General features: G+C 36.1%; 1 protein-coding gene and 1 non-coding gene across 2 annotated transcripts; both read right to left on the minus strand.

Moving 5' to 3' along the window:
• Positions 1 to 18,996: 18,996 nt before the first annotated feature.
• On the minus strand, positions 18,997 to 23,402 carry LOC105059431 (bax inhibitor 1). The gene is made up of 6 exons (XM_010942723.4): positions 23,162 to 23,402; positions 22,230 to 22,373; positions 22,040 to 22,131; positions 19,690 to 19,876; positions 19,431 to 19,586; positions 18,997 to 19,329 (listed from the first exon to the last, which is right to left on the minus strand). The coding sequence occupies exons 1-6, from the start codon at positions 23,267 to 23,269 to the stop codon at positions 19,276 to 19,278; spliced, it is 741 nt and encodes a 246-aa protein (XP_010941025.1). The 5' UTR covers positions 23,270 to 23,402; the 3' UTR covers positions 18,997 to 19,275.
• A 2,045-nt stretch (positions 23,403 to 25,447) lies between these two features.
• On the minus strand, positions 25,448 to 25,564 carry LOC114912666 (U6atac minor spliceosomal RNA). The gene has a single exon (XR_003798372.1). It is a non-coding gene; the product is annotated as a U6atac minor spliceosomal RNA (small nuclear RNA).
• Between the last annotated feature and the right edge of the window lie 1,165 nt (positions 25,565 to 26,729).

Here is a 26,729-nt window from a genome sequence, read left to right on the forward strand (position 1 = left end):
GCCATCAAAACAAGCATTGGATGAAATTTCGGCCGTTGGATCATGCTCAGATTTTTTTCTTCACTTAATTCTTTGCCGACAATAAATGTGGACTGTTGGATCTCATTCAAAATTGATTTGGGTCGTCAGATCGCACACTGGGAGTGGACCACCATCGTTAGATATGGTAATGCATGATATCAGCCATCCGATCGCGTATTCAGAGCGACATCAGCCATTGAATTGCATGAATTTTGTTTGCCCACCTGTGAATCATGCCAAACACTACGAATCGCTCTCGTGGACCGCATCTTTGAATCCGTGGACTGAGCAGCCGGTCTACTGTGCACTGAAGGCTATAAAAATTAATTTTTAGGATATTTTGGCTTGATTTTTGCTCCGATTTGTTTCTGAAAAATAGAAAAAAAAATATGCATTAAATTACTTAATAATTTTTTATCATTTTGATGTTTAAAATTATTCAATTAAATAGACATCTATTTTTTATAAATATGTTCTAATTTTATATTTTTAAAATTATTTATTTTTATAAAAAATCTAATTTATTTATGAAATTAAATTTTTTAGAAGATGTTAGCACCATAAAATACTGAAAATATCTATAATAAATATAAAAATATGTTACTTATCACTGTGACACTAAAATTGAGATTCGTTAGGGCACAATTGTGCTGCAGGCAAAGGAAAAGGGTAGTGATTAGCTCAAGATAGATGAACTAGTGGTGGGGAGGAACCTTCCAAGGAGAAACCCCCAACTGGTGGGAATGCCATAGGGGAGAAGGTGGAAGGTGAAGATGTTGCTTGTGGTGGGCTAGGTCATGAATTGCAAAAGGGCTAGAAGGGTGTTATGGCCAAATTAAAGGCTACATTGGAGGCAAATAGACCTGGTACGATGGCTATCACCATGGAAGGGCTGGACATAGTTTCTAATGACCATGCAAGGGGGGGAGAGCGAAGACCCAACATCTCACCACTGATAAGCTCTCCATGAAGGTGCTAAAGTGGAATCCCTGAGGGGCTAGAAAATCCTCACTCATGTTGACATTTCGAAGACTTATGCATCTCTAAACTCCATATTTTTGTGGGATGCTTGAAACCTATTTGTCGAGTAATAGCCTCATCTGTGCCAGACATAGATTCCTAAGAACAGGGGGACTCCATTCAATTGAGTCCCATGAGTTGTCCGAGGGTATTATTTTGGCTTGAAGAAATTGGGGGACTAATGTTGATATTTTTCATTATCAGTATGCAGCCATTATAATCTCTGAAAATAATAGTTCTCCTTGGTTTTTATCTGGTGTCTATGTGAGCATGGATTACAAGGAGAGACGACTGATGTGGAGTGAGGTGTCTAGACTGATTGAGTGGGACATTCCTTCCTTAGCGGTAGGAGACTTCAACTATATTGATAGTACCCAAAAGAAGAGGAGAGGTAGGTCTTTCATTGACAACATTGAGGCAAGAGAGTTCTGTGAATTCATCCAAATGAATGGGTTGATAGATTTGAGCTTCTCTAGTCCTAAGTTTACCTAGGATAGAGTGAGGGTTTGGGAGCGCATTGCCAAAGCATTCAGTACAGCCAGCTGGATCCAAATGCATCTAGATCATCAGGTCTATCACCTAGCCAAGCTTGTGTTCGACTATTACTCGATACCAATCTCCACTGATATGGATCTCTTGTATTGGAGCCCTTTATGATTTGAGAAATTCTAACTCTCCTATCTTCGATCCTAGGACATTATGCGAGAGATGTTGAGGCTAATGGTGTGGGGCAATGCGATGTGCTGCATCACCCAAAGGTTGGAGCTGATGAGATGCAGATTTTGATGGTGGAACCGAGGGAAGGTTGGTGATATCTTTAGAAGACTAGACGACACTAAGGCTGTCATTATTAAGCTTTAGAGGAGACAAGATCAGGATAGATGGTCGATTGAGGTGGACATCACAGAGCTATAGAGGAGGTTCACCATGCATCACTCCCCATTGCACCAGCATGAGGTGTTTTAAAGACAGAAGTCCAAAATCCAGTGAATTAGAGAAGGTGACAGAAATATAAAGTTCTTCCACCAGTTGACTATTATCAAGGGGCAGAGGAACTAGATTTAGACATTGGGGGGATGATGGGGGTTTACTAGATGGAGGGTAAGGAATACATCAAACCGAAGGTCCTTCAATTCCTTCGGATAAGGTGGACTGAGCGGCTTGGGTGAGGAGAGTTATCTATCATTTCACCTTCTACTGATTAGGTCTCAATATAGTATAACGATATGTTGATTGGTCTGGTGTTGGTGGATGAGATTCATAGAGCTTTTTGTGCCATGGTAGACAACAAGGCACCTAGTCCTGATGGATTCGTATCCCTCTTCTTTAAGCAGTACTGAATGATCATTCAGAACGAGATGGTGGAGGCCGTGCAGTAGCTCTTCACCTTAGGATCCATGCTGGAGCTTAGAAAAGGACCTTCATTATCTTTCTTCCAAAAAAGATAGAATGCCTCAGAATCTAGTCACTTCAGATCTATTAGTCTCCATACTATATTATACAAAACTTGTGTGAAGATTATGATCAAATAGATGAAGCCGATTCTCTCTAGATTGATCAATCTGAAGTAGAGTACCTTTATCAAGGTCACAGCATCTCTGACAATATGATGGTTGCATAGGAGTTCATGCATAATTTACAGAGGACTCCGATCCATCACTGTCCTATAGCCATTAAGCTCGATATAGAGAGGGTGTATGACTGGATCAGTTAGCAATTTCTTATAGATATACTAGAGAACTTCAAATTTTATGATGTTAGAAAATCGGATAGGGTTGCATGCATAGATTTTAAAATCTATTGAAAATATCAGCATAAATCATCTAAGTTAAACCCTTTAACCTCACATGTAATAGATCTAATCTACATCTACCTGAGCCCTGATTAAAGACATATATATAATCTAAAAATAAAATAAAAAAAATTGAGATCAAATCTTAATACCTTGCACAGATTAAAATATACCACAATCGATGATCCTAGATCTGAAGGTTCCTAAGCTGTACATATGTCCGACCTCTATAAGTATCCATCGGGATCAATCTTGAACCTTTTTTCTCATATAGATCTATTTTCTCTAAGATGAATCTCAATCTTTTGGATCTTTGATCAACTCTTGAACTTTGACCGTGATCTCCACACTTGAACTACAGTCTTTTCTTCCTATTCCTTGCTGTAGAACAAATCACCCTTAACTCAGGCATGTGGGAAGATGGGATGCCCAACCCTTGGGCATTGGAAAGAGAGGAGGAAAAGAAGATGACGTAGAGATGGAGAGAGGGTGAGATCTGAATTTACAATTCAATTAATTTTAAAATCCTAGGAGACTGTCTCTTATATAGTTCTTTTCTTGATTCTAAATCAATCTAAAAAGGCTAGTCCTTATCTCATAAAAATTTTTATCTTTTTAATCTAATTTTTTTCAAATAAATCAGACCCAATTGAAAAGATCCTTACTTCTTTTGACAAGTAGATGGGGCACCCCACATCAAAATAGGCAAGTTGAGTGGGCGCCCTCATCAAAATGGGACAAGTAGTTGGGGCGCCAACCCTTGGCTTGGCACCCCTCTAGGGTTTTTTCCACACAAGAGAGGGGGCGTAGCCCCTCTCTCTCTCCTTCCATGCCAAGGCAAAAGAGGGGGCGAGCCCCTCTCCCTTATGACACCCACTCCAAGGATTTTGCACCCCTTGGTCTTTCCAAAAATGGGAGGCTTGTGCCTCCTCTCTTCTTTCTAATAATTCTACGCCTCATAAGGAAATAACAAGAAAAAAAATAAGTAGATCAGTTTGCCAACTAATTGACTTGATCCAAGCTTTTTGGACTCTCAAATAGGTGCCCCACTAAACCCAAATCAAAATGAAGCTAGTTAAGGTTCAAGGCTATAGACTTGATCCAATTTTTATCTAATAAGAAATCTAAGTTCAGAGAAGAATTGGGTTTAACCATGTGCTAGCATGATTCTCTTAAACCCAATAGGATTTTAATAATTTCTAATCCAATTAGAACTTCATAAGTTCAATTGGTTAATTCAAGATTAAATCCCTTAATGTGTGACTCCATAGGTTCCATTCTATCTGGTAGTGAGATATATTATGATCTCCATCACAATAACTCATTTCGATGGATTGAAATAATTTCAATTCTATCCTTCGAGGGTCATCAATCATCAAGATGATACCCGATGAGTCCCACAATCCACCAATAATACCTAGCAATATATAGTGATAACTCAGTAGAATAAAAGTTTAAACTCTTAGGTGCAGTTATTGTATGATTCAATCTTTCTATCATGAGTCCCAACTTAACAGAGGTCATAAAGAACTCGTCAGATCCCATTGTCAGTCATATGCTAGATTGGCTCAACTCGAATTTACTTGTGAATTTCGTAAAAACTCTTTTTCAGTATTCACACTTGCTGTGGCCAAAGACTTTCTGAACTCAGTCTTGCAAATCGCATAGAACTTCTCCTTTTCTATCAAGATTGATAGATTCTATCTAGATACATCCGACTCTTAACAGTAAATCTAAATCTACTGTAGCCAATATACACAGTAAGAATCTGAATGGCTAAGGATCAAAAGAACATACAATCAAACTCAGTAGCCTCACTGTGAATAGCCGATAACACCACAGATCAAAGGACCATTCATATTCTACAATATCGAGATAACTACTAATGAGTGAGTAGACATCCAAATAATTTTTTATGTTGGTCATACTTAGTGCAAGTTATTTTCTAACAACCACTTGTACTTTCATTCCAATATCCCTACACTGCAGATCCGAGACTCATCTATCCAGAAGGGAGGTGATCCATACACTGATCTTTACATTGATTGATCACTGTCTTCTGTGATGATCTTTTGATCGAAAATATTCTGAAACTAACCACTAATTAATGTATATCTTAAATTCTCAACACCTTGAGAATATACAAAAATTATCTTTATTAATTTTTAAGACAAATCATGGACACATAAATATGATTGAAAATAAAAATATTTTTTATTAATAATAAAAATATTATAAGTATAAAGTTAAATTTTAGAATTACAAAATGTGTCAGCCAACAATTGACTTCTAGAGCACTCATCTAACACACTCCCACTTGACCTAAAGTCAATTGACCATATACCTTAGACCCATCTTCTCAAGGTGAGCTTCGATCTTCTGCTGGCTGAGAAGGTTGGTTAACAGGTCCATCATATTCTGCATGGAGTTGACTCTTTGCACCTCGATAAACTTCTTCTCGAGGTATTCGCATATGATGTGGAACCACTGCTCTATATATTTGGACTTTTAGTGAGACTTGGGCTCCTTAGTAAGGGCTATGGCACTGTTGTTATCGTAGTGCAGTGCAATGGCATCTAATGGTATCATATCCAGCTCCGCAATAAATTTTTTGAACCAGAAAGCTTCCTTAGTAGCTTCAGAGATGGTGATGTACTCGACTTCCAGAGTCGAATCTGCAATGACCAACTGTTTGAAACTTTTTCAGCTAATCGATCTTCTATTACATAAAAAAATATACCCCGATGTAGATTTTTTATCATCGATATCAGTTATGAAGTCTGAATTGATGTATCCCTCTACTTTCAGTCCTGATCCTCGATCAAAGATCAAAAAAAAATCCTTAGTCCTTCTTAAGTACTTAAAGATATTCTTCACAGATTCTTCACCTGGATTTACCTGATATCTTCTTGTGACACTCACGGTAAGGGCTATATCAGGTCATGTACATAACATGGCATACATAAGGTTCCTTATTGTCGAAGCATAAAAGATCTTGCTCATACATTGGATCTTCTCAAGTGTGTCAGGGCACATCTTTTTGGAGAGATGAATGCCATATCTAAGGGGCAAGAGTCTCCTCTTAAAGTTTTCTATGCTGAATCTCTTCAGCACCTCCTCTATATACATTCGATGTGAGAGTCCTATCATTCTCTTAGATTTATCCCTATAGAGCTTTATACTAAGAATATAGGAAGCTTCTCCTAGATCTTTCATAGTGAATTCTTTTGACAACCATACCTTGACCGATGTCAACATGAGAATATCATTTTCGATCAGGAAGATGTTATCTACGTATAATACGAAGAATGTGATAGCACTTTCACTGATCTTTTTATACACACACGGCTCCTCTTCATTTTTTATGAAATTAAATATTTTGATCACATCATTAAAGCGAGTGTTCCAACTCCAAGATGCTTGCTTGAGTCCATATATGGATCATTACAGTTTGCAGACCTTATGATCACTATCACTAGATGTGAAATCCAAAGACTACTCCATATAGATATCTTCTTCAAGATATCCATTTAGGAAAGTAGTTTTAATATCTACTTATCAAATTTCATAATCATGAAAAGCTGCAATCGCAAGCAGAGTTTGAATGGATTTCAGCATGGCCACGGATGAAAAGATTTTTTGATAGTCAATGCTTTCACGTTGATTATAATCTTTCACAACCAGTCTTGCCTTATAGGTCTCTATTTGACCATCCGACCTAATTTTTTTTTATAGATCCATTTATACCCAATAGGTACAATACCTTCAGATGGATCTACCAAGACCCAAACCTGGTTGGAATGTATAGAATCAATTTTTGACTTTATCATTTCTATCCATCTCTCAAAGTCAACATCTAACATCACCTCATTATAGGTCTTAGGATCATTCCTAATGTCCCTATCTCCCAAAAAGAATGCTTCCTTTAAATCCTCTGTAAGAATACCTAAGTACCTTTTAGGAGGATGGGAGATCCTACTTGATCTACGAGATAGAGGAGGTATCATATCTACTAGCTTACTACTAGGTTTAGGTTCTTGAATTTAATACTCTCCAGAGACCTTCTCATTGAGCTCAATCTTCTTCTCACTGCCTTCATCTTGGATAAACTCCTTTTCTAAGAAGACGACATGATGGCTCATAATTACATTATGATCCTCAGAAAGATAGAAGTAGTATCCCATGATTTCTTTAGGATACCCTATAAAATGAGTCCTAAAAGATGTAGCCTCTAACTTATCCATCTGTTGTCGCTTGACATGGACCAGACATCCCCAAATCTTGAGATACCTAAGAGTTGACTTCTTACTATGTCATAACTCATATGGTGTAGTAGGAACGAATTTAGAAGAAATCTGATTTAAAAGATGAATAGCAGAAAGTAATGCATGTCCCCAGAGAAAGACAGAAAGATCTGTGAAGCTCATCATGGATCAGACCATATTTAATAGAGTCTGATTTCTTCTTTCGGATATCTCGTTGAGCTGAGCTGTCCCTGAAGGTGTCCATTGTGAGACTATACCATTATCTTTGAGATAGATCTAAAATTTTTCGCTAAGATATTTTTCTCCTCGATTTGATTGAAGAATCTTTATGGATTTTTCGATCTATTTTTCTACTTCATGTCTGAATTCAATGAACTTTTTAAAAGCTTCAGACTTTCGATGCATCAAATATATAAAATTATACTGTAAATAATCACCGATAAAAGTGATGAAGTAGACATAGCTACTCCTGGCTTGTATATCGAGTGGACCACATGCGTCAATGTGTACTAGGACTAATATCTCAATGGTCCTTTCTCCTTGTCCCACAAAGGGCAACTTAGCTATTTTTTCTTGAAGACGGAACTCACAAACTAGATAAGACTTGGAAGTCAATGGCTCGAGAAGGTTATCTTTCTCTAGTTTGTTGAGTCTGTCCTCTCTTATATGGCCTAACCTAAAATGCCATAGATATTTTTGACTAATTCTATCTCTAAGTCTCTTAGACCCTATGGCATTTATAATTTACTCATTAATATTAACACTCGTATCCATATACAAATGATAAAGATCATAAATCAAAAAAATACGTACAACAACTTTATTTTCAAAATAAATTACATATATATCTTTATTGAAATAAAAATTATAGTTATCCTGTACCAGCACAGATATGAAAATTAAATTTCTACTAGCTATAGGTACACAATAGCAGTCTTTTAATAATAATCTATATCCTAACGGTAGTCGCAAAAGATAGGTCCTAACGATCACAGCAATAACTCTTACTCCATTATTGATCCAAAAAGTAATCTCGTCTTCCCTCAGCCACCTAACTTCTTCAAGATCCTGCATAGAAGTGCACAAGTGAGCACTTAAACTAGAATTTAGAACCCAACTAGAAGAAGAAAAAATCGCTAAATTAGATTCTATTATGAGCAAATCAGACATACCTTCAGAAGGCCCATCTTTCTTCTTATTTTTCACAATCGTCAGATAGGCTGATCAGTTTCTTCTCCAATGGCCTTTGACATTACAATGAAAATACTTTTCTTTATCGTCGGTCTTCTTCAAAACCTGCTTTTTGGGTTTGACCTCGTTCTTTTGCTTTTTTGTAGGCTTCTTCTTTTTCTTGAAAGAAGACTTTCTATTAAGAAAGTTCGCTTCATAGTCAAAATCATACCTCTTAAACTTTTTAAGATGCCCTCAGCTGTCACCAATATATTCAGTAATTCGGATAAAATGTTATCAATTTTATTCATATGGTAGTTCATAATGAACTGCCCATAAAAATCAGAAAGAGATTGGAGGATCAAATCCACCTACAATTCCTTATCCATATTCATCTCGAGCTTTTGAAGCTCTTCGATGTCTTTGATCATTGTCAAACAATGATCATTGACGGACTATCTATCACATATTTTCACTCTGAATAGTCTTCGAGAGACCTCAAAACGAGCTGTGTAACTCTGCTCACTATACAACTCTTATAGATGAGTCAGTATCTCCTTGGCAGTCCTCATATCTTCATGCTATCACTGAAGATCATTGGACATAGATGCTAGAATGTAACATTTCACCTCATTGTCCTCATCCATCCACTTCTCAAGTGCGGGTTGTTGATTAGGGGATGGATGAGCTGGTAACACAGGTGCATCTTGATTTAGGATATGAGTTAACTTTTCAAAACTGAGAATGATTTTCAAATTTTGGAGCTAGTCTTTGTAGTTTATCTCGATCAATCTATTTATGCCAAGAATATGGGCTAAAGGGTTGGCACTCGACATGGTTATCTGCAGAGAGAACAGTTTTTAGTTAGATGTTTGTACTTATTAAATGTTTGTTCTAAAAATTTTTAAAATCAAATAAGGCTCTCACTATTTCTTCGAATCTCTCACACTCCTCAAGTGGAGAAATAAAAATTTATATGCGATCGATTTTTAGTGGGTACTGTAGTTTTACTGATCTATACACACCTCACCTAACAGTTATTGGTAAGCATAGACCAATGAGTGGATAATACTTTATCCATTGCTTCACTAAGCAAGATGCAGCGAGTTCAGTCTCTAAATCCTATGGCCTCACCTAACAGTTATTGACATATTTTTTAGTTAAGTCAGACCCATCATTCACTAGCAGATGCAAAGCTGTCATTGGATCTCTCATCTAACAATTATTGGGCCCAATCTCATCTCTATCTTGGGGCATCTAATGCCAATAGAATGGTTGTACCTTCTCAATGCAACCGAACCACTGTAATCACTCGAGAATGATCAATACCGGAAAGGCACCATTGTCTCTACAATGGTGGAAGACTGTTAGACTTAATATTTAGTAAGAAAATTTAGGTTTAGATCTCTTCTAAGTCATCAGATTTGATATTTGACTGACTAAGTTCAGGTCAGCACATTCACATATCTGACCTACCTAGTCAGCATGGGTGAACTTGAATCAATAAGTAACCTAATTCAAAACTTAATCTTTCAAAATGGTCAGATAAGTTAAGATGAGTGGGGGTCCCTCCATTACTTTTCTTAGACACCAACGAATTGATCAGGTCAGACAATGAAACTAATTAAATAACCATCATCTAGATACTTGCCATCGACACCAAATTGATCGATTAGAATCGATCAAGTTAACCTATTGATCTAGACCCGAACCACTAAGCCAAATTAAGTCTTAAGTCAATCAATTCACATCAAAATATGAATCGATGTAATCAACTACAACTAAACTTGATTTTGAGTCTTTTTGACCTAATCCTAACCAATAATTGATTCGGTTCAATGAACTGCTCAAAACCAACAATGAGTTCTAGCCTGATCTAATCAATTAACCCTAATTATAGTTAGATCACTAGACCTAATTTGTTCAACTCATACTCACATGCAATAACATGATTTTTAGATTCTAAAAAGAAATTTTAGATTATGTTTCATTACATGTATTAGTGGCTTATGATCTTGAAACAGTTTCAGATTTAAATCTAATATTATATATCATATATATGAAGTTTTAGATTTAAACTACAAATATATATCATATATATATATATTAAATTATAGATCTAAAATAAGAATTATATATATCAAATATATATAAAATTAGATCTAAAATAATGATTAAAATATTTTAAAAATATTTTTCAAAAAATCAGTTCATATCAAACTAAGACAATCTTTTTAATATAGGAGATAAATCCTATATCAGGTCAATTTTATACCGATCCGATGTAAATTTTTAATCATTCTAATTTTAGATCTAACATGAATAAAGACATATCATACACATCTATTTTTAGATCTAAAAGATTAATGTAAATATTTCAAAAATAGTTTTTAAAAATGATCAATCTTATACTAGAATAATCTTTTCAATATAGGAGGTTAACCCTATATCAGGACAACCTTATACTAGCATAAGATCAATTTTAAACCGTTCAAACTTTCAGATCTAAATTAAAAATCAGATTATACATGTCTTAAAAATCAGTGACTCTAATATCACTGTTAGAAAATCGAATAGGATTGCATGTATAGATTTCAAAATCTTTTTGAAATAGCAGCGAAAACGATCTAGGTTAAATCTTTTAATCCCATATGCAATAAATCTAATCTACATCTATCTGAGCTCTGAATTAAAGACATACATATAATTTAAAAATAAAAAAAAAAAATTAAGATTGGATCTCAATACCTTGTGTGGATTGAAATACACCGCAACCAATGATCCTAAATCTGAAGGTTTCTGATCCGCATATGTGTCTGGTCTCTACAGATATCCATCGAGATCAATCTTGAATCTTTCTTCTTGTTATAGATCTATCTTTTCCAAAATAAATCTCAGTCTTTTAGATCTTTGATCAACTCTTGATCTTTGACCGCGATCTCAACACTTGCACTTCAGCATTTTTCTCTGTTCCTTGCTGTAGAATAAATCACCCTTAAATTAGGCATGTGGGAAGATGGGACACCCAACCCTTGAGTGTTGGAAAGAGAGGAGGAAAAGAAGATGGCATGGAGATGGAGAGAAGGTGAGATCTAAATTCACAATCAATTAATTTTGAAACCCTAGGAGATCATCTCTTATATAGAATTTTTCTTGATTCTAAATTAATCTTTAATCAATCTAAAAAAGCTAGTTCTTATTTCATAAAATTTTTTATCTTTTTAATTTGATATTTAAAAAAAAAATCAAATTCAAGTGGAAAAGTCCTCATCTTTTTTGACAAGTAGATGAGGCGCCCCACATCAAAATAAGTAAGTCGAGTGGGCACCCTCATCAAAAAGGGGCAAGTAGTTGGGCCGCCAACTTTTGGTGCCCCTCTAGGATTTTTTGCACACAAGAGAGGGGGCGTAGCCCCTCTCTCTCTCTCCTTCCATGCCAAGGCAAAAGAGGGGGCAAGCCCTTGTCTCTTATGACGCCCACTCCAAGGGTTTTGCGCCCCTTGGTCTTTTCAAAAATAGGAGGCTTGCGCCTCCTCTCTTCTTTCTAATAATTCCACACCTCATAAAGAAATAACAAAGAAAAAAATAAGTAGATCAGTTTGCCAACTAATTGACTTGATCCAATCTTTTTGGACTCTTAAATAGGTACCCCACTAAATCCAATTCAAAATGAATCTAGTTAAGGTTTAAGGCTATAGACTTGATCCAATCCTTATCTAATAAGAAATTCAAATTTAGAGAAGAATTGAGTTTAATCATATACGAGCATGATTTTTTTAAATATAATAGGATTTCAATAATTTTTAATCCAATTAGAACTTTATAAGCCCAATTGATTAATTCAAGATTAAATTTCTTAATGTGTGATCTCATAGGTTTCATTCTATCTGGTAGTGAGATATATTATAATCTTCATCATAATATCATCAAAACTTCTTTCGATGGATTGAAATAATTTTAATTCTATCCTTCGAGAGTCATCGATCATCAAGACGATGCCCGATGAGTCCCACAATCCATCAGTGATGCCTAGCAGTATGTAGTGATAACCTAATAGAATGAAAGTTTGAACTCTTAGGTGCAGTTATCATGTGATTCAGTCATTCTATCATGAGTTTCGACTTGACGGAGGTCATGAAAAATTTGTCAGATTCCATTGTCAGTCATATGCTAGATTGGCTCGACTCGAGTTCACTTGTGAATCTCGTAAAAACTCTTTTTTAGTATTCACACTTACTTTGACCAAAGACTTTCTGCACTCAGTCTCACAAATTGTATAGGACTTCTTCTTTTCTATCAAGATCGATAGATTCTATTTAGGTACATCTTATTTCTAACAGCGAATCTGAACCTACTGTAGTCAACATACACAGTAAGGATCTGAATGGCTAGAAATCAAGAAAATATGTAGTCAAACTCAGTAGCCTCACTGCGAATAGCCAATGACTCCGCAGGTTAAAGGATCACTCGTACCGCTACAGCATCGAGATAACCACTGATGAGTGAGTAGATATCCAAGTAGTTTCCCATGTTGGTCACGTTCAGTATAAGTTGTTCTCTAACAACCACCTGTACTCTCACCCTAGTGTCTCTACACTGCAGATTCGAGACTCATCTATCCAGAAAGGAGATGATCCATGTATCGATCTTTAAATGGATTGATCATTATCCTCCATGATGATTCTTTGATCGGGAGTATTCAGAAACTAATCACTAATTAATATATATCTCAAATTTTTGACACCTTGAGAATATACAAAAATTATCTTTGTTAATTTTTAAGATAAATTATGGACATGTAAATATGATTGAAAATAAAAATATCTTTATTAATAATAAAAGTATTACAAGTATAAAGTTAAATCCTAAAATTATAGAATATGTCAGTCAATAATTGACTTTTAGGACACTCATTTAACACATGGATAGTGGATCAGATGGATTATGGACTGTGTCAAGTCACCTTCCTCCATAATTCTAGTCAATCGCACCCCCACAAACTACTTCCAATCTACTGTTGGCCTTCGCCAAGGTTGTCTATTGTCCCTCTATTTTTTTATCCTCTGCACTGATTTTTTATCTAAGGCCTTGCAAGTAGCTATCATGGAGCAAGCTTTGGATCTATACAAGTCTGCCCCTTGAGCTAGACTGATTTTGCATCTCCTTTTTGTAGATGATTATATTTTGGTGGGCCGAACGACTACTCAAAATGCAACCAACTTCAAGAGGATTTTGGAAGAGTATTATAGGGCATCTGAGCAAAAGATGAATTTACTCAAGTCCACTTTATACTTTAGTCCAAAGATCGAAGACAGTTGAGGTAGGTGATTAGAGAGCAACTGGAGATTGTGGAGTCCTCAGGGACCGATCTGGAGGTCCCCATCATTGGGTGCATTCTTCGGAAGACCATGTATCGGGATGGAGGAGGCAATCCAAGGATGACTAGAGGGCTAGCAAGCCAAATGCCTTTGCATGATAGATAGGGTCATTCCGATGATCGATGCTCAGCTTGATTTTAGCATACATGATATCACACACCATCCTACCGAAGATCATGTTGATGAGGTCTGAGCAGCATTATAGAAGCTTTTTATGGGGGTCCCATCAAGGTGAGGGAGGTATCCACCTTCTAGCATAGGATGTGGTTTATCAGTCGATTGAGGATGGAGGCCTTGGTATCTAGTTCCTAGTAGCAAGATGTCAGGCACTGATTGCTAAACATGCTGCTAGATTCTTATTATAGTCGGATTATCTCTAGAGTGTGATAACGAGGGCTAGGTATGGTTCATGAACCATTGGTCATGATATTTAGCCCGGTTGGTGTAGCTCCTTCTTTGGGAAGAAGATTTGCTCTCAAGCTCATACGACACTAGACCAAGTCAGATGGCTTGTAAGTAATGGGCAGTTGATCAATTTCTTCTAGGACCCATAGATTACTGAGCTACCCTTGAGTAGATCGTCCACCTTCATGAACATGGAGATGGAGGAGTCAATACGCATCTCTTGTTCTGACCTAGAGGGGAAAGGTTGGAATGTTGATTTAGTATCCCACCTTTTTGGGACTGATTTGGTAGAGGATGCTTTCCATTATGATGCTGGTGTATGTTGGCCCAGATGTGAGAGTATAGGGGTCGGCTTGCATCTTGAGAGTAGTGACCAGGGACTTGTATGAGGTATACAGAGGGTCTCCGACCAGAAGATTAGATGGGATGTGGATCTAGAGACTGCATATCTATCCAAGAGTTAGCTTGTTTCTTTCGAAGGTGGCGTGGCACTACCTCTTGACCAGAGTACTCTTGTGGGTCAGAGGCATGGATCTCCCGGTGACTTGCCTTAGCTGTGACATGGAGGAGGAGACTATGGACAATATCCTCTTCATTTGCCCTAGAGCTCAATAGGTGTAGAGAATGGTGTGACTTTTTGCAATGACTTCTACCCTCGTGGAGCTAGTTCAGTTTTTCTTAGAGGTTCTTTGGAGGAGCGTGGAGACTGACTCATCCAGGACAATGGGCATTGGAGCTGTTTACATCGCTTATCACATCTGATTGGCTAGGAATAGGGCATATTTAAGGTGATGTCGCAAATAAGATTCATCTTAAAGAGAGTGATGGTTCCGGTCATTGAGGTTATGCATTGCCTACCGACTAGTTCAACCTTGGCTGCTCGGGACATCTAGGGTCCCCGACTACTCTGGTAATGACCCGACTAATGTTCATCACATGGGAGCCCCCATCTTCGAATTGTCTTAAGGTCAACTTCGATGGCAGCAGGGGGCATGGGATTTGTGATTTGGGACCCTGACTCTAAGTTTCTGGCTACTAGCCGATGTCATCTCATCGAAGCACTGTTCCGACGATAGAGTTGTAGGTGACTTGGGGCAGATATTACCTTCGCCAAGTTGAGATTAAAAGCGGAGAGGCTGGTGATTGAGGGAGATTTGGCTACTATGGTGGCTTGGTTGTGAGGATAATCATCGACTGTGATGGTACACCCTCTTATTCATCATATATAGTGTGTGGCGAGGAGCTGTTTTTCTATCGATATTCGTCATGTCTATCTTGAGACCAACAGCATTGCTAACTAGATGGCCTCTTATGTGGCAAAGCATACTAGAGGGATTGTGTGGACTCATATAAGGGACCTTCTCTGGCCTTCAGGGATACTCTCTTTTTTGATCTTTTTAGTTGTATTCATACTAGAGTTATATGAATACTCTATCTCATCCAAAATAAAAATGAAAAGTAGGGCAACATCAATTGTCATATACGTACATCCTCAACAATGCAATAAGAACCAAAATGCTTAAACTCGAAACATTGTTGGCCGCAACCCAAACCAAAGAAAGAAAAGAAACCCAAGGCATTGAAAGCCTCATGAGAAACGGCCTATAAGACCAACTACAGTAGACCAGACCCTGCTAATGGCAAGTGTCGATGAATCAAAAATGATAAGTATCATTGGGGATGCAAACAAATCAAGTTGTTTGTGAGCTACTCCAATCCAAGCTCGATCTGATCCAACTATTTTCGAGCTCAAATAGCAAGAAACCATGATCGAGAGCTCATGAACCTATTTAAATTTATATATATTTTTAATAATATTATTTATTTATAAATATATGACATCTAATTTAACAATCTTATTTTGTACAGAAATAGAGGATTTCTTGCTTGCTGGACTCCTCAACCAACTAAAGATCCTATTTTGAATTTTGCCTTGCTCATGGCACTTCTTTCTTCATCACCCACCCATGGGGTTGAGTGCCTTCCCATTTGCGTAACTCTCTCACAACAAAGAGAGGAGCAAAAATGAATATGCACTGCATTTCGGCTTGATCCACATTTTCGCTATGCTATTGGTCCTCTACTCTAACCTTTAGTTGACCACCCACCTCCTTCTTAGGAAACAATTTGCCTTTGACCTGGATAAGCTATCCTTTGATAGTGACCTACCTTAATCAATCAATCTCACTCCTTTCAAAGATGTACTCTCACTTCACATTCAGTCATCCTGCCGCTTTCAAATGAGATGTGAAGATCAGTCGTGGGCCTAAGCTTGAAAGTGTGCAGCTTGTTAGAGCATTTGGCAAAACAAAATGATTCATTTCAGTAGCGATATGCTCCGGCTTGGGAGGATCAATAAAAAAGCTTATTTTAGTTAGCTTCTCAACAAAGAACGCAACCGCTATCCTAGCACAGCATTCATTGAAGCTAAAGCAAATGAAAGCAAGGAACCTTGGCTCATTATTCACCGAGGCTTATACTCCTATATACATACATTATGGGACTATCAATCAATAGACTGTCAACAGGTTCGGGTTTTGGGTCAAGATAAAAAAAACACCATCACCGGTGGTGAAGGCTAAGTAGGGTCAGCCATAAAAGCAACATGGGCTTCTACTCTGACGCTCTGCCGCTAGTACTATTTCCTCCACCTCCACAAGTTGCGAACTCTTCGTAGTTGCGCGAGATTACACCACTTATTAAGGCCGCTTAGTTATATTGATTATTAGTAGACTAAGATTTGATCCGAACTCAAATTCAAGTTCAAATATAGCTCAATTGATATTCGAATCGATTCAAACTCGAATTTTATTTTATTTTTTTTTAGCAAGCTAAACTTAAACTTGGGATATTAAGATTTAATTAATTTCGAGTCAAATTTTGAGTCTGATTATTTTTAATCGAGTCAAACTTAAAGCTCGATTGCATGCATAAGCATCACAATAGAAATATGAGAGGTCTAATTATCAGGCAAATCAAGTCCAATGGACCCGTTACAATTCTAGATTATATGATGGTTGCCTATTATCCACCGTACGCATGCTCTCAGATTTTGATTGGTCCCCCGGACCCAAGCCATGTAATAATTTCCCATCTGGGAGGCAGATGATCTGGGAACTCCACGGCAAAAACAACGGCAGTCGAACTATCATAAGAATACGAGTGGGCGTCACTTGTGATAACCATGACAGTCGGACCACTCGACACTGCACCACTGATCAACAACCTGCAAACTTTATAATACCAAAGGTAACCAGCAACCAGGACCGGAAAGCCATCACACTAATAGCATACAGTGCTGTCAATGAAAAAACACTAAAAGAATTTCAGCAACTATGGATGGCAATCATAGAAAACTCCATCTGCCGCAAGAATGAAGCCCGGCTCCTGAGGAAAGCTATCATTGGCCATGATAGTGAAAGAGATCTTTAGTGCCTGAGAGGCCAACCAATCAGCAGCATGTTTGGCCTCTCGATACACATGAGATGCTAGCCAAACCTAGGTAGTCGCCCGCCAAGCAGCAATATCCGTCAGCAACGGCGGACTGCGACTTGGAAATCTAGTGAATAGACGTTGAAGAACCACCCTCCCTTCAAAGTTGTTGTGCAAGATGCATCCAAACACAAACCAACTTAGCAAATGGTGCCAAAAAGATGGTAAACGCTCGTAATCTCTCATGATAAAAGCTGCAGCTGCTACATAATCAATCACAGCACCATCAAAATTCTAATTTAATACCCCAAGAGGAGGGGATTGCCATAAAAGCCGCATGGCCCCTACTTAGAGAAGAAATAACAACCCCAGTTCCTTGAATGAGCATTAAGAGACCGAAGAACCTTACCTGAAATGCATTAATAAACACAAAAAACAACCTCCAGACTAATTCTTTGGAGTACTGCTTGTTTGTTGAAAAACCGTTCACACCGAACCCAAGAACAATCCCATACCCTCCCTACCATGCCCCTGGCAAAAAATTTCCACCAGAGCCGGCAAAAGCGATGGGTAAAAAGACAACCCACACACCTTGATCCAGAAATCCACTGCTAAGGGACACAAAATAATCACGTGATCAGAGTCCCCAATATCCTGAGGACATAAATAACAAACCTGAACATCAGAGGTCATAAATAACATACCTTAACATCAGAAGGCAAAATTCCACACCACCGTAACACTTGATTGCAAGGCAACTTGCGCCGATAAAGACGCTACCGGAAGGTTTCAATCCAACCTTTACAAGGACTGCGCCAGCCATGATAGTGACACCGCGCCAGCCATGATAGTGACACCGAGTGATCCTTTTTGTTTGTTTCTTTAAAAAAAATGTTTGACTGGAGAGAGTGCGAATATAAAATCAAAATACATAATTTTCATTCTAATTATTTGATTAAAAAAAATTTATTTTAATTTTAGAATAGAAGAAAAACGATCCAATCCATATAAAACTCAACTCTTACTCTACTCTATAGATTTAAATTTTTATTTCAATTTCGATCATAAATTTTTATTTCAATTTTGATCACAGATCAAACATTTCGATTTCGATCATAAATTTTTATTTCAATTTTGATCACAGATCAAACATTTCGATTTCGATACCAAATATTTCAAAAGATTTTACCATTTCGATTTTAATTTCAAAACATTTCAATTTTCATTTTCATTGCGAACTAAACACTCTTTAAAATTTTTTTAACATTGAGCATGACAACTGGTATTGTCTACCCCATTTCACATTAACTATGTGATTTATCCATTAAATAACAATCCAGGTTACCGGTTTTTCCTAGCGTATTCATGACGATAACACAGACCTTCACATCAAGCCTCTTGATAAGTTGAATGGATCTGGTCATGAGGTCAACTTTCATCGACATTGATAACAAGGAAGCCTACATTATTTTACGCAGATGCTACAGAGGAAATCTTTTAACATGGAGTGTCAGTTCCGATAACTTGCTGCTTCTATTTTGGCTAGGTTACATCCGAAAACGAAACAAAGACATCCTATCCACAGTAGGTCACGTTGTATTTGTTACAGTAACCGCATCAGAGTCGGTACGTATGGCACAAACCTAAGCAGGCAACACACCATCTCTAGTAACAAACTATACATGATGAGAAAGAAATGAACTCAAAAGCGTTTTTCTAGACGAGAAAAGACAGGTGACAATTTTATGCATTCACAACGCAAATATGATCTCCGCCTTCCTTTCCAGTTAGCTTTACGATCTTTTCTTCCTTTTCTTATCTTCAGATTTCTCAGATGCATTCTTCAGCTGCAGGTATAAAAATTTGGAGATGCCATTGTGAATATGCAGAAAGAAGCCACAATTAATGCTTCCAGCATGAAAGCAACAAATTTTAGAACTCAGCTTACCATGATGACGAGAATGCGAACAAGAACAGCAACAAAGTCCGTGAAGAGCGTCAGGGCATGTTTGACATAATCCAGGTCCCCAAGGTGTGCTCGCTCAATGATCTCCTGGGTGTCAAAGACCACATATCCCAGAAATAGCAACAGCCCAAAATAAAGCTGCCAAGAAAAACATCATCAGCATTTTACCAGACAGGAAGAAGCTAAAAATTCATAATCAATATATTGTCATCAACAATCATACATGCTGCCAACAACTTACCTCGACCTTGAATGTAGCAGTAGAGTGGCCAAAGATGGAGGCTGCCAACTGCAACCAGAGGAGGATTGAAAGGCCAGAAGAAAGCAGCCCACCCAAGTAAAGAAACTCACGCCGCTTAGCTACTATAGCGGTTCCCGAGAAACATCCGAAGGCCAAAGCAGTCCCCACAAATGCAGTTATAAGTATGCTGGAAATTAGACATTAATTCAAACAGTTAGACTTCCTCAACTAAGTCCTTTCTACTCCTGGTGATGCTGAATGAATTATTATCAAGAAACTTAATCAACCAACTTGCCCCGAGCCTCAAGCCGAGACTCTGCAGGGCCTTGGGCTCATTGCTAAGCCTATGATAAACAAGGAATTATATTGCATTCCAAGGTTCATTGGAGCATGCCTAACCCCCTTCTATATATCAAGGGTTTGACCAAAAATCGAATTAAAAAACTGTATTTATTTGTTACATGATGCTTTCCATGGAAGTTGAAGTAACATCATTGCATACTTTTACACCAGATCTTATCATATATTTTAATTTATGTTTTCTTCTTTACACATCGAGGCACATAAATCGCCTCTTGAGATCTTAACTCTGTGTTTGGTTGGCGTCATGATAGAATAAATAGATAAGATTGAAAGGATAGATGACCTCAAGGAATTGCCCATCCATCATGTCCTACTAAATTACATCCTCTCAAATTAGAAGGATAAAGAAAGAATGAATGGAACAAAGAATGGACTTTTGTATGGACAAAATTATCCCTCGTTAGTTCCTTTTTTTTTTTTTTATAAAACTACAATACTTTTTCACCGTTTCATTTATATTATATTATATAATATATATATTATTAATCATATACTATTAAATTTTATTAATCATTATTTTAATTTTAATATATAATTTTCTTAATTATAATAAAATAATTAAATTATCTTCTATTTCTCTATTATATTTACTATTTTTTAATTACTATTGGTATAATTTTAATTAACTATTTAAACTAAATTGTAAATTAATTATTTATTTATATGATTAATTTATTAATAATTAATTTATAAAATCATGTATTCAATTAAATATTTATATAATATTTATATAATTATAAATTATAAAAATTATAAATTTATATATTGTTTATTTTTTTAATATAAGTATTATAAATTGATAATAATAATATTTTTATCTTAAAATAATTTAGTAAATATATTATATATATATTAATCACCCTTTCTCTCATTCCTCCTATATACTATACTAAATAGAGGAGAGAATCATTTTCATCTATCCTTCCATATTTCACCAAATATATGAAAAATGCATGGATTGGATGAAAAATCCATCCATCCTTTCATCCATCCATCCTTCGTATCAAACAAAAAATAAAAGATTCAAATTTTGGTTCCTATCTTTCCAAACATCAACAGTAACAATAATAAGGACAATAGCATACCCTCCTAAGTTTCACATATGATTGCCCCATCAATGGTATGGCAATTGTGCATACAAAATAAATGTAAAACAGCAATTTATTATCAATTCCACCATTTTTATATAACAGAAAAATATCAAAAAGATGAGTTACACAAATAACCACAAAGATGAGTTACACAAATAACCACAAAGATGAGTTCAACATTATTACGAGTTACAAACAAGAAAATACTAACCAGTGGACCATCAAGTTCAGGTTCGACCAGAAATGTAAATTCAAACAAAACAGGGTAGTGAAATATATGCTTAAGTTTAAACATACTTAAGCAACCACTCTTCCTAAGTTTATAGCAACTGAAGTAACTACGCTCTTTCTAAGTCATCAACATATGAGTCCTCCTAGTGGCCATCTCCAATAAATCTTATATTTCACACATCTTCACACGTCTCCAAAAAAGAGTGGCATGTGGTCTTCCTGAGGAGTCCCCTATCTATAGTTGGCAACCCATCATTCCTTTTCCCCTACTTAATAGCTCTATCCAACAGTACCATTTCGATATTCTCCTCATTATTAAGATTGAAATATAAATATATAAGATTAAATAAAGAATCTTGGTTGGCTGGTCAACTTCCTAAATGTGATAAACGAAACAACTTAACCATGAGGTTTAAATATGCTAACCCCTTGATCAACCACTGCAGAGTTGCATAAATCAAATCTTTGTGTCCAACTTTAAGAATCCAACAAATTCATATGGAATGATGAGTTAGCATGCTACAGAGTACAGAAATACTGAAAAGTTAAAGAACAACCATCAACACACTCAAAATACTAATAGTATCTACACAAACTTGACAAATCAGATAAATTAATAGACTAATACACAAGCTTGTAGCAACCAATATTCTCAAGCAACATACCTTGAGTCAAAGTCAATGGCTAGCTCTATCAGTGGACCCACAGAAGCCCCTTCAAAGAAGGAAGCAGCCATGAGAAGGCCCAATCTCTTCCTCTGCTCCAATAAACGATAAACAACGATCATTAAATATACATCGATGGATTGGAAATACAATAATTTGAAAAATGGCCAAAGAGGATAGATATTCATACTTCCTCATATATAGGTGAAGAGAATAACCAAGCGATGCTTATGAAGCATCCGAGCATGGTCAAGAAACCACCAATGTTCCACAAAATATGCAAGAATGCTCCAGCTGCAGAAGCCGATAGCGCACAACATAGTGTCAGGTAAACCTGCATATCAACCCCTCAATGAATTAGACTTCAAATTAATAAAAAAGGAACAGATTTACATAGGAGACATCCCACAATAATACAAAACAAGCCATCACAAAGGCTTCTTTCTTAAAAACTATACAAATTAAAGCAAATCAACCATAGAAATCTAAATCCATCAATCAATGAAACACAAATCTAATCCAAGAAAAAAACACACCAATTCCTGCACAAGTTACCGCAATATTAAGACAACTGCAAGATCGGCCAGATTAACCGAAAATAACCATTCTTAAGAGAAATTCCACAACAAAATGTAAGATGAAAACAACCTAAAGCAAAATAACCAGTCTCCGCACAACCTACCACAAAATCAAGAAACAATGCACAAATTCATAATAGAAATAACCGTGTTCAACAAGAACTTCTAGAAATTTATGAACAAAACCTTGAAACGGATAAGAAATTGAAAAGTAATTGGATCAATCAACACCACACGAGAGACGGAAGAACACCGTCTATGAGAAGCAGACAGCGAAAATTGGGGAAGCTCAGTCAATTAAACATATAAGACAGATACAAGCTACCTCCTCAAAAATTCCTCCACAAGCCACCATAAAAGCAAGAAACGGTCGAATCAATAGAGAGGAACCACACAAAAATCATCAAAATTACGAAAAATACCAAGAAATTCGACAAGAGGTCCAGAAAGAGGCAAGATAAAAGAAATCCAACAAGCACAAAATAGATCAATCAAAGCCAAAGAGGAACAAGAAAATTGGGATTCCGGGGGATGCAAATCGAACCTGCTTGAGGTGGTTCTGTACGACGGGAGAGATCTGCCTGAAATTCTTCAGCGATTCGTAACTCCAACTGGTTCCAATGCCGGCCTGGGACTGGAAGAAGGAATCCATTCTCTAACAAACCGAAAAGCTTCGAGGGTTTGTGCAGGAGGAGCAGATGAATCCAAGCGCAAAAGCGAAAGCGACCGAGGACACCAAAACGATGCGAAAATGAAATTTGCGACCGGCTGAAGGAAACCGGAATGGACGTTTATAGACCCCCGAACGGTGCGCGCTTCGCGATAGTTCCTAGAAGGTACGTGACCGTGTAATGCGATTTATTTACGATGGTGTCCCTTAAGAAATCCTTTCGCCGTATCGCGACCCTACCAGGTCTCGCTGGAAGAGTCTCACGGTATGATCAACCCGCGGGTGCATTCAAACTCCGGGAGGTTCGTCAGATTGGTGGATTTGTCATGGCATCTGGCACGTTTGATTGGTCGAGGTGTTGCGGTGCACGATAAGATATTATGATTCCGCAAGGATAGATGCCGGTTTGGATTTTGGGATCGGATTCTGATATCAAATTATGTGGTCGGACCAATGGATGAATGACACGTAAGAATCAGGCCTATTAGGATGTTTCTGCCACTTGTTGACTCTGACAGCCCGCATCTCCTATAAATTTAGAAATTTTGAGATGTGTAGGAAGAACAAAAAATCATTAAAATCTTTTATTCTTCTAGATTTCGGATTGATGGAATGTTAAGTTGATGTAAGCCATGCTCAAATAGCATTTTTTTTTTTTTGGTAAGTCATGCTCAAATAGACTTTTCCACCCATGTATTCAGAGAATTCAACTTAAATCGTTTAGGATTAAACAAACATTTGTGTACTTTCATCGTGATTAAGTTCTTGATATCTCACAAAGTCTTTGACAACGTCATCCTTAAATAAGCTTCAAAAGCTAAAAAAACCCTCTTGTGATGCCATTATGGTAGAATCCATGCTCTCCCCTCATTGTTGGTGCAATTCAATCCTCTGCTAATTCTAGAAATTGCAACTCAAGAATATAATGGGTATATGCATATTTAATTAATCAGTACATGTCGAATCAAATCCCTTTAGGTTTGTCACAATGGTCCAATTAACATGTTTCATAAGAACCTATATTTTGTATTGATAAACAATATTCCTATTTGGATGTGTTGGCAATTGGATGGGGTCTGCTCATGATAGGCGGAAACAGTTTTTTATTTTGAAAGTAAAATAAAATTATCCACATGAGATATAAAAGACTTTCTCTAACAGAAATAAAGGGTATGTGTCTCTCTTAGCTCTTTTCAAAAAAAATCATTTGAAAATCACTTTCAATTTTGATAAACTTAGCATTTGGATTATAAAAATTGAATATTTTTTAATTATATAATCATACTCGAGTCTTGTAGAAGCATGTGACTTGATCGTAGTTAATTTCGATCCAAATTTCAATTCAAAGATAATCCTAAAACTCCCTTACTTCATGTGTCTCTCTTAACTCTTTCCTGAAAAAAAACATCTAAGAATCTCTTTTAATCTTGGTAAACTAAACATTTGGATTATGAAATTGAGTGTGTTTTAATGGTGTAATCACATTCGAGTCCCATGAAAACATGTGATTTAATCATGATTAATTTTGGTCCAAATTTTAATGAGAATCTCTTTTAATCTCGGTAAACTAAGCATTTGGATTATGAAATTGAGTGTTTTTTAATAGTGTAATCACATTCGAGTCCCATGAAAACATGTGATTTAATCATGATTAATTTTGGTCCAAATTTTAATTTAAAAATAATCCTAAAACTCACTTGTTTCATGTTCGTTATTGGTATTAAAGCCTATAAATTAAATCCGTGGCTTCTATGGATGATTGTTATAGTATTTGTTGATTAATTAAGTGCATGTTTGCCGCATTTTTAAAAAATTTTTGATTTAAAACTTTTAAAAACCCCATCATGGCATCTCAACGTAGAGTTATCCAAATATTTTTTAATTATATTGTAGGCCTTGAGTAGTTATTTAATTTTGAAATTTTTCATCTTAAATGGATGTACGAAGTTATAATCTAAATAAGTTTCAATTTTGTTTTAGGATTTGTGCCTTTTGAGTCATCCTTCTCTATGAAGAATATGAAATGAATAATGAAACTTATACCAGTTGGAAGTTCTCTGAACAAGATTATCACTGATATGAAGAACTATAAATTTGGATAACTACAATGAAAGTTATGAAAGTTTGAAATTAAGAGTTTATATTGGTTAATTCTATAAATAAAAAAAATGAATAAGATCCGCCCAAGCATGGAGCCTTAGACATTTGTGTAACAGGAAACCCCAAAGGCTATTCCTATCAAGGGAGATGCCAACCATCTCTTCTTTCAACACACATTAAAAATAAAAAAAATATTATGATTTTGGTTGGAAAAATTTTTAAGTTTATTCTCTTGGATCTTATAGTTTAGATTGCATGAATTGCTAAATCTAATATATATAATTAGAAATAGTTGTAATGAAAAGGACATAAAAGTATTCGAGAGATCAATATAATAGAGGTAAGTTGCAATCAATTATGGAATATAACATGAAACCTTGACATAGTATGACACAACATCTATCTTGGATAATAAATTTGAGGTTTTAGAAAATAAAAATAATACTGTTCAACCGTTTGAAAGAATAGAAGCCCTTTGGAGGTTGATATCAAAATTTTAGTTTGAGACTTTTCGAAGAATTTATAAAATTATATTATTCCTGACTATGAGGATCCGCTATTGAGATTAAGGAATGAGTATAACTGACATTATATGACAAAAGCAATAAGATGGACAAGTGTACCTCAATTATAGCGCTAAGCATCCTACATGTGGCAAATCCGATAGTAGCCTAATGATGACAAAAATGACCTCGGGTATTACACATCAAGTTGAATATGATAATATTATTCTAGAGCCATGGTGTACTAAGAATAGAAAAAAAAAAAAGACTAAATAATATCTACTTGTCATACTTAAACTCATTAGGATATCATGTATAGCAGCTTAGTTGTTCATATTTAATATAACTAAGCATGTGTAAATATTTGCAAGCATTTGAATGCTAATGTTAACATTAGTATGTTTATTCTTACAAATGGTATAATTATGTGTTATATTTTACATGGTTAATTATTGCATGTCTTGATAAGTGTTTAATCAAGTGAGAGTTCTAAAATTGTTGGAACTTAAACTTTGCAACATGAATACTAAGTTAATAATACATCATCATTCACATAAGAAAAATGATTGGGAACATAGTGTACTTTTAATTTTATATCTTATGTTAAGTCATCATCGATTTAGTATATTATTCTATTGCAAAGTGATGTATGTGCATTAAATGTTGAGGTGCTAGTATTTATCATCAATATTGTCTCTATAGAATCCATGACATCAAAGAATATTATTGTTGATCTGAATAAAACTAAAAAGTTTGATGGTGATAACTATAATATCTGACAAACAAAGATCCCATATGTTATTGAAAAACAAAAGGTATTGGAGGTAATCTGCCACACC

The sequence above is a fragment of the Elaeis guineensis genome, chromosome 16 (assembly GCF_000442705.2).
Source record: "Elaeis guineensis isolate ETL-2024a chromosome 16, EG11, whole genome shotgun sequence".
Lineage (NCBI taxonomy): Eukaryota > Viridiplantae > Streptophyta > Magnoliopsida > Arecales > Arecaceae > Elaeis > Elaeis guineensis.

Bases quoted from the DNA above. Each gene is read 5' to 3' on its own strand.
- LOC105059431 (XM_010942723.4), bottom strand. From the start codon at position 23,269: ATGGATTCCTTCTTCCAGTCCCAGGCCGGCATTGGAACCAGTTGGAGT. The intron at 22,374-23,161 runs GTTCGATTTGCA...GTTGATATGCAG, and splicing joins TACAGAACCACCTCAAGCAG to GTTTACCTGACACTATGTTG. The intron at 19,877-22,039 runs GTATGTTGCTTG...TCTAATTTCCAG, and splicing joins GCCATTGACTTTGACTCAAG to CATACTTATAACTGCATTTG.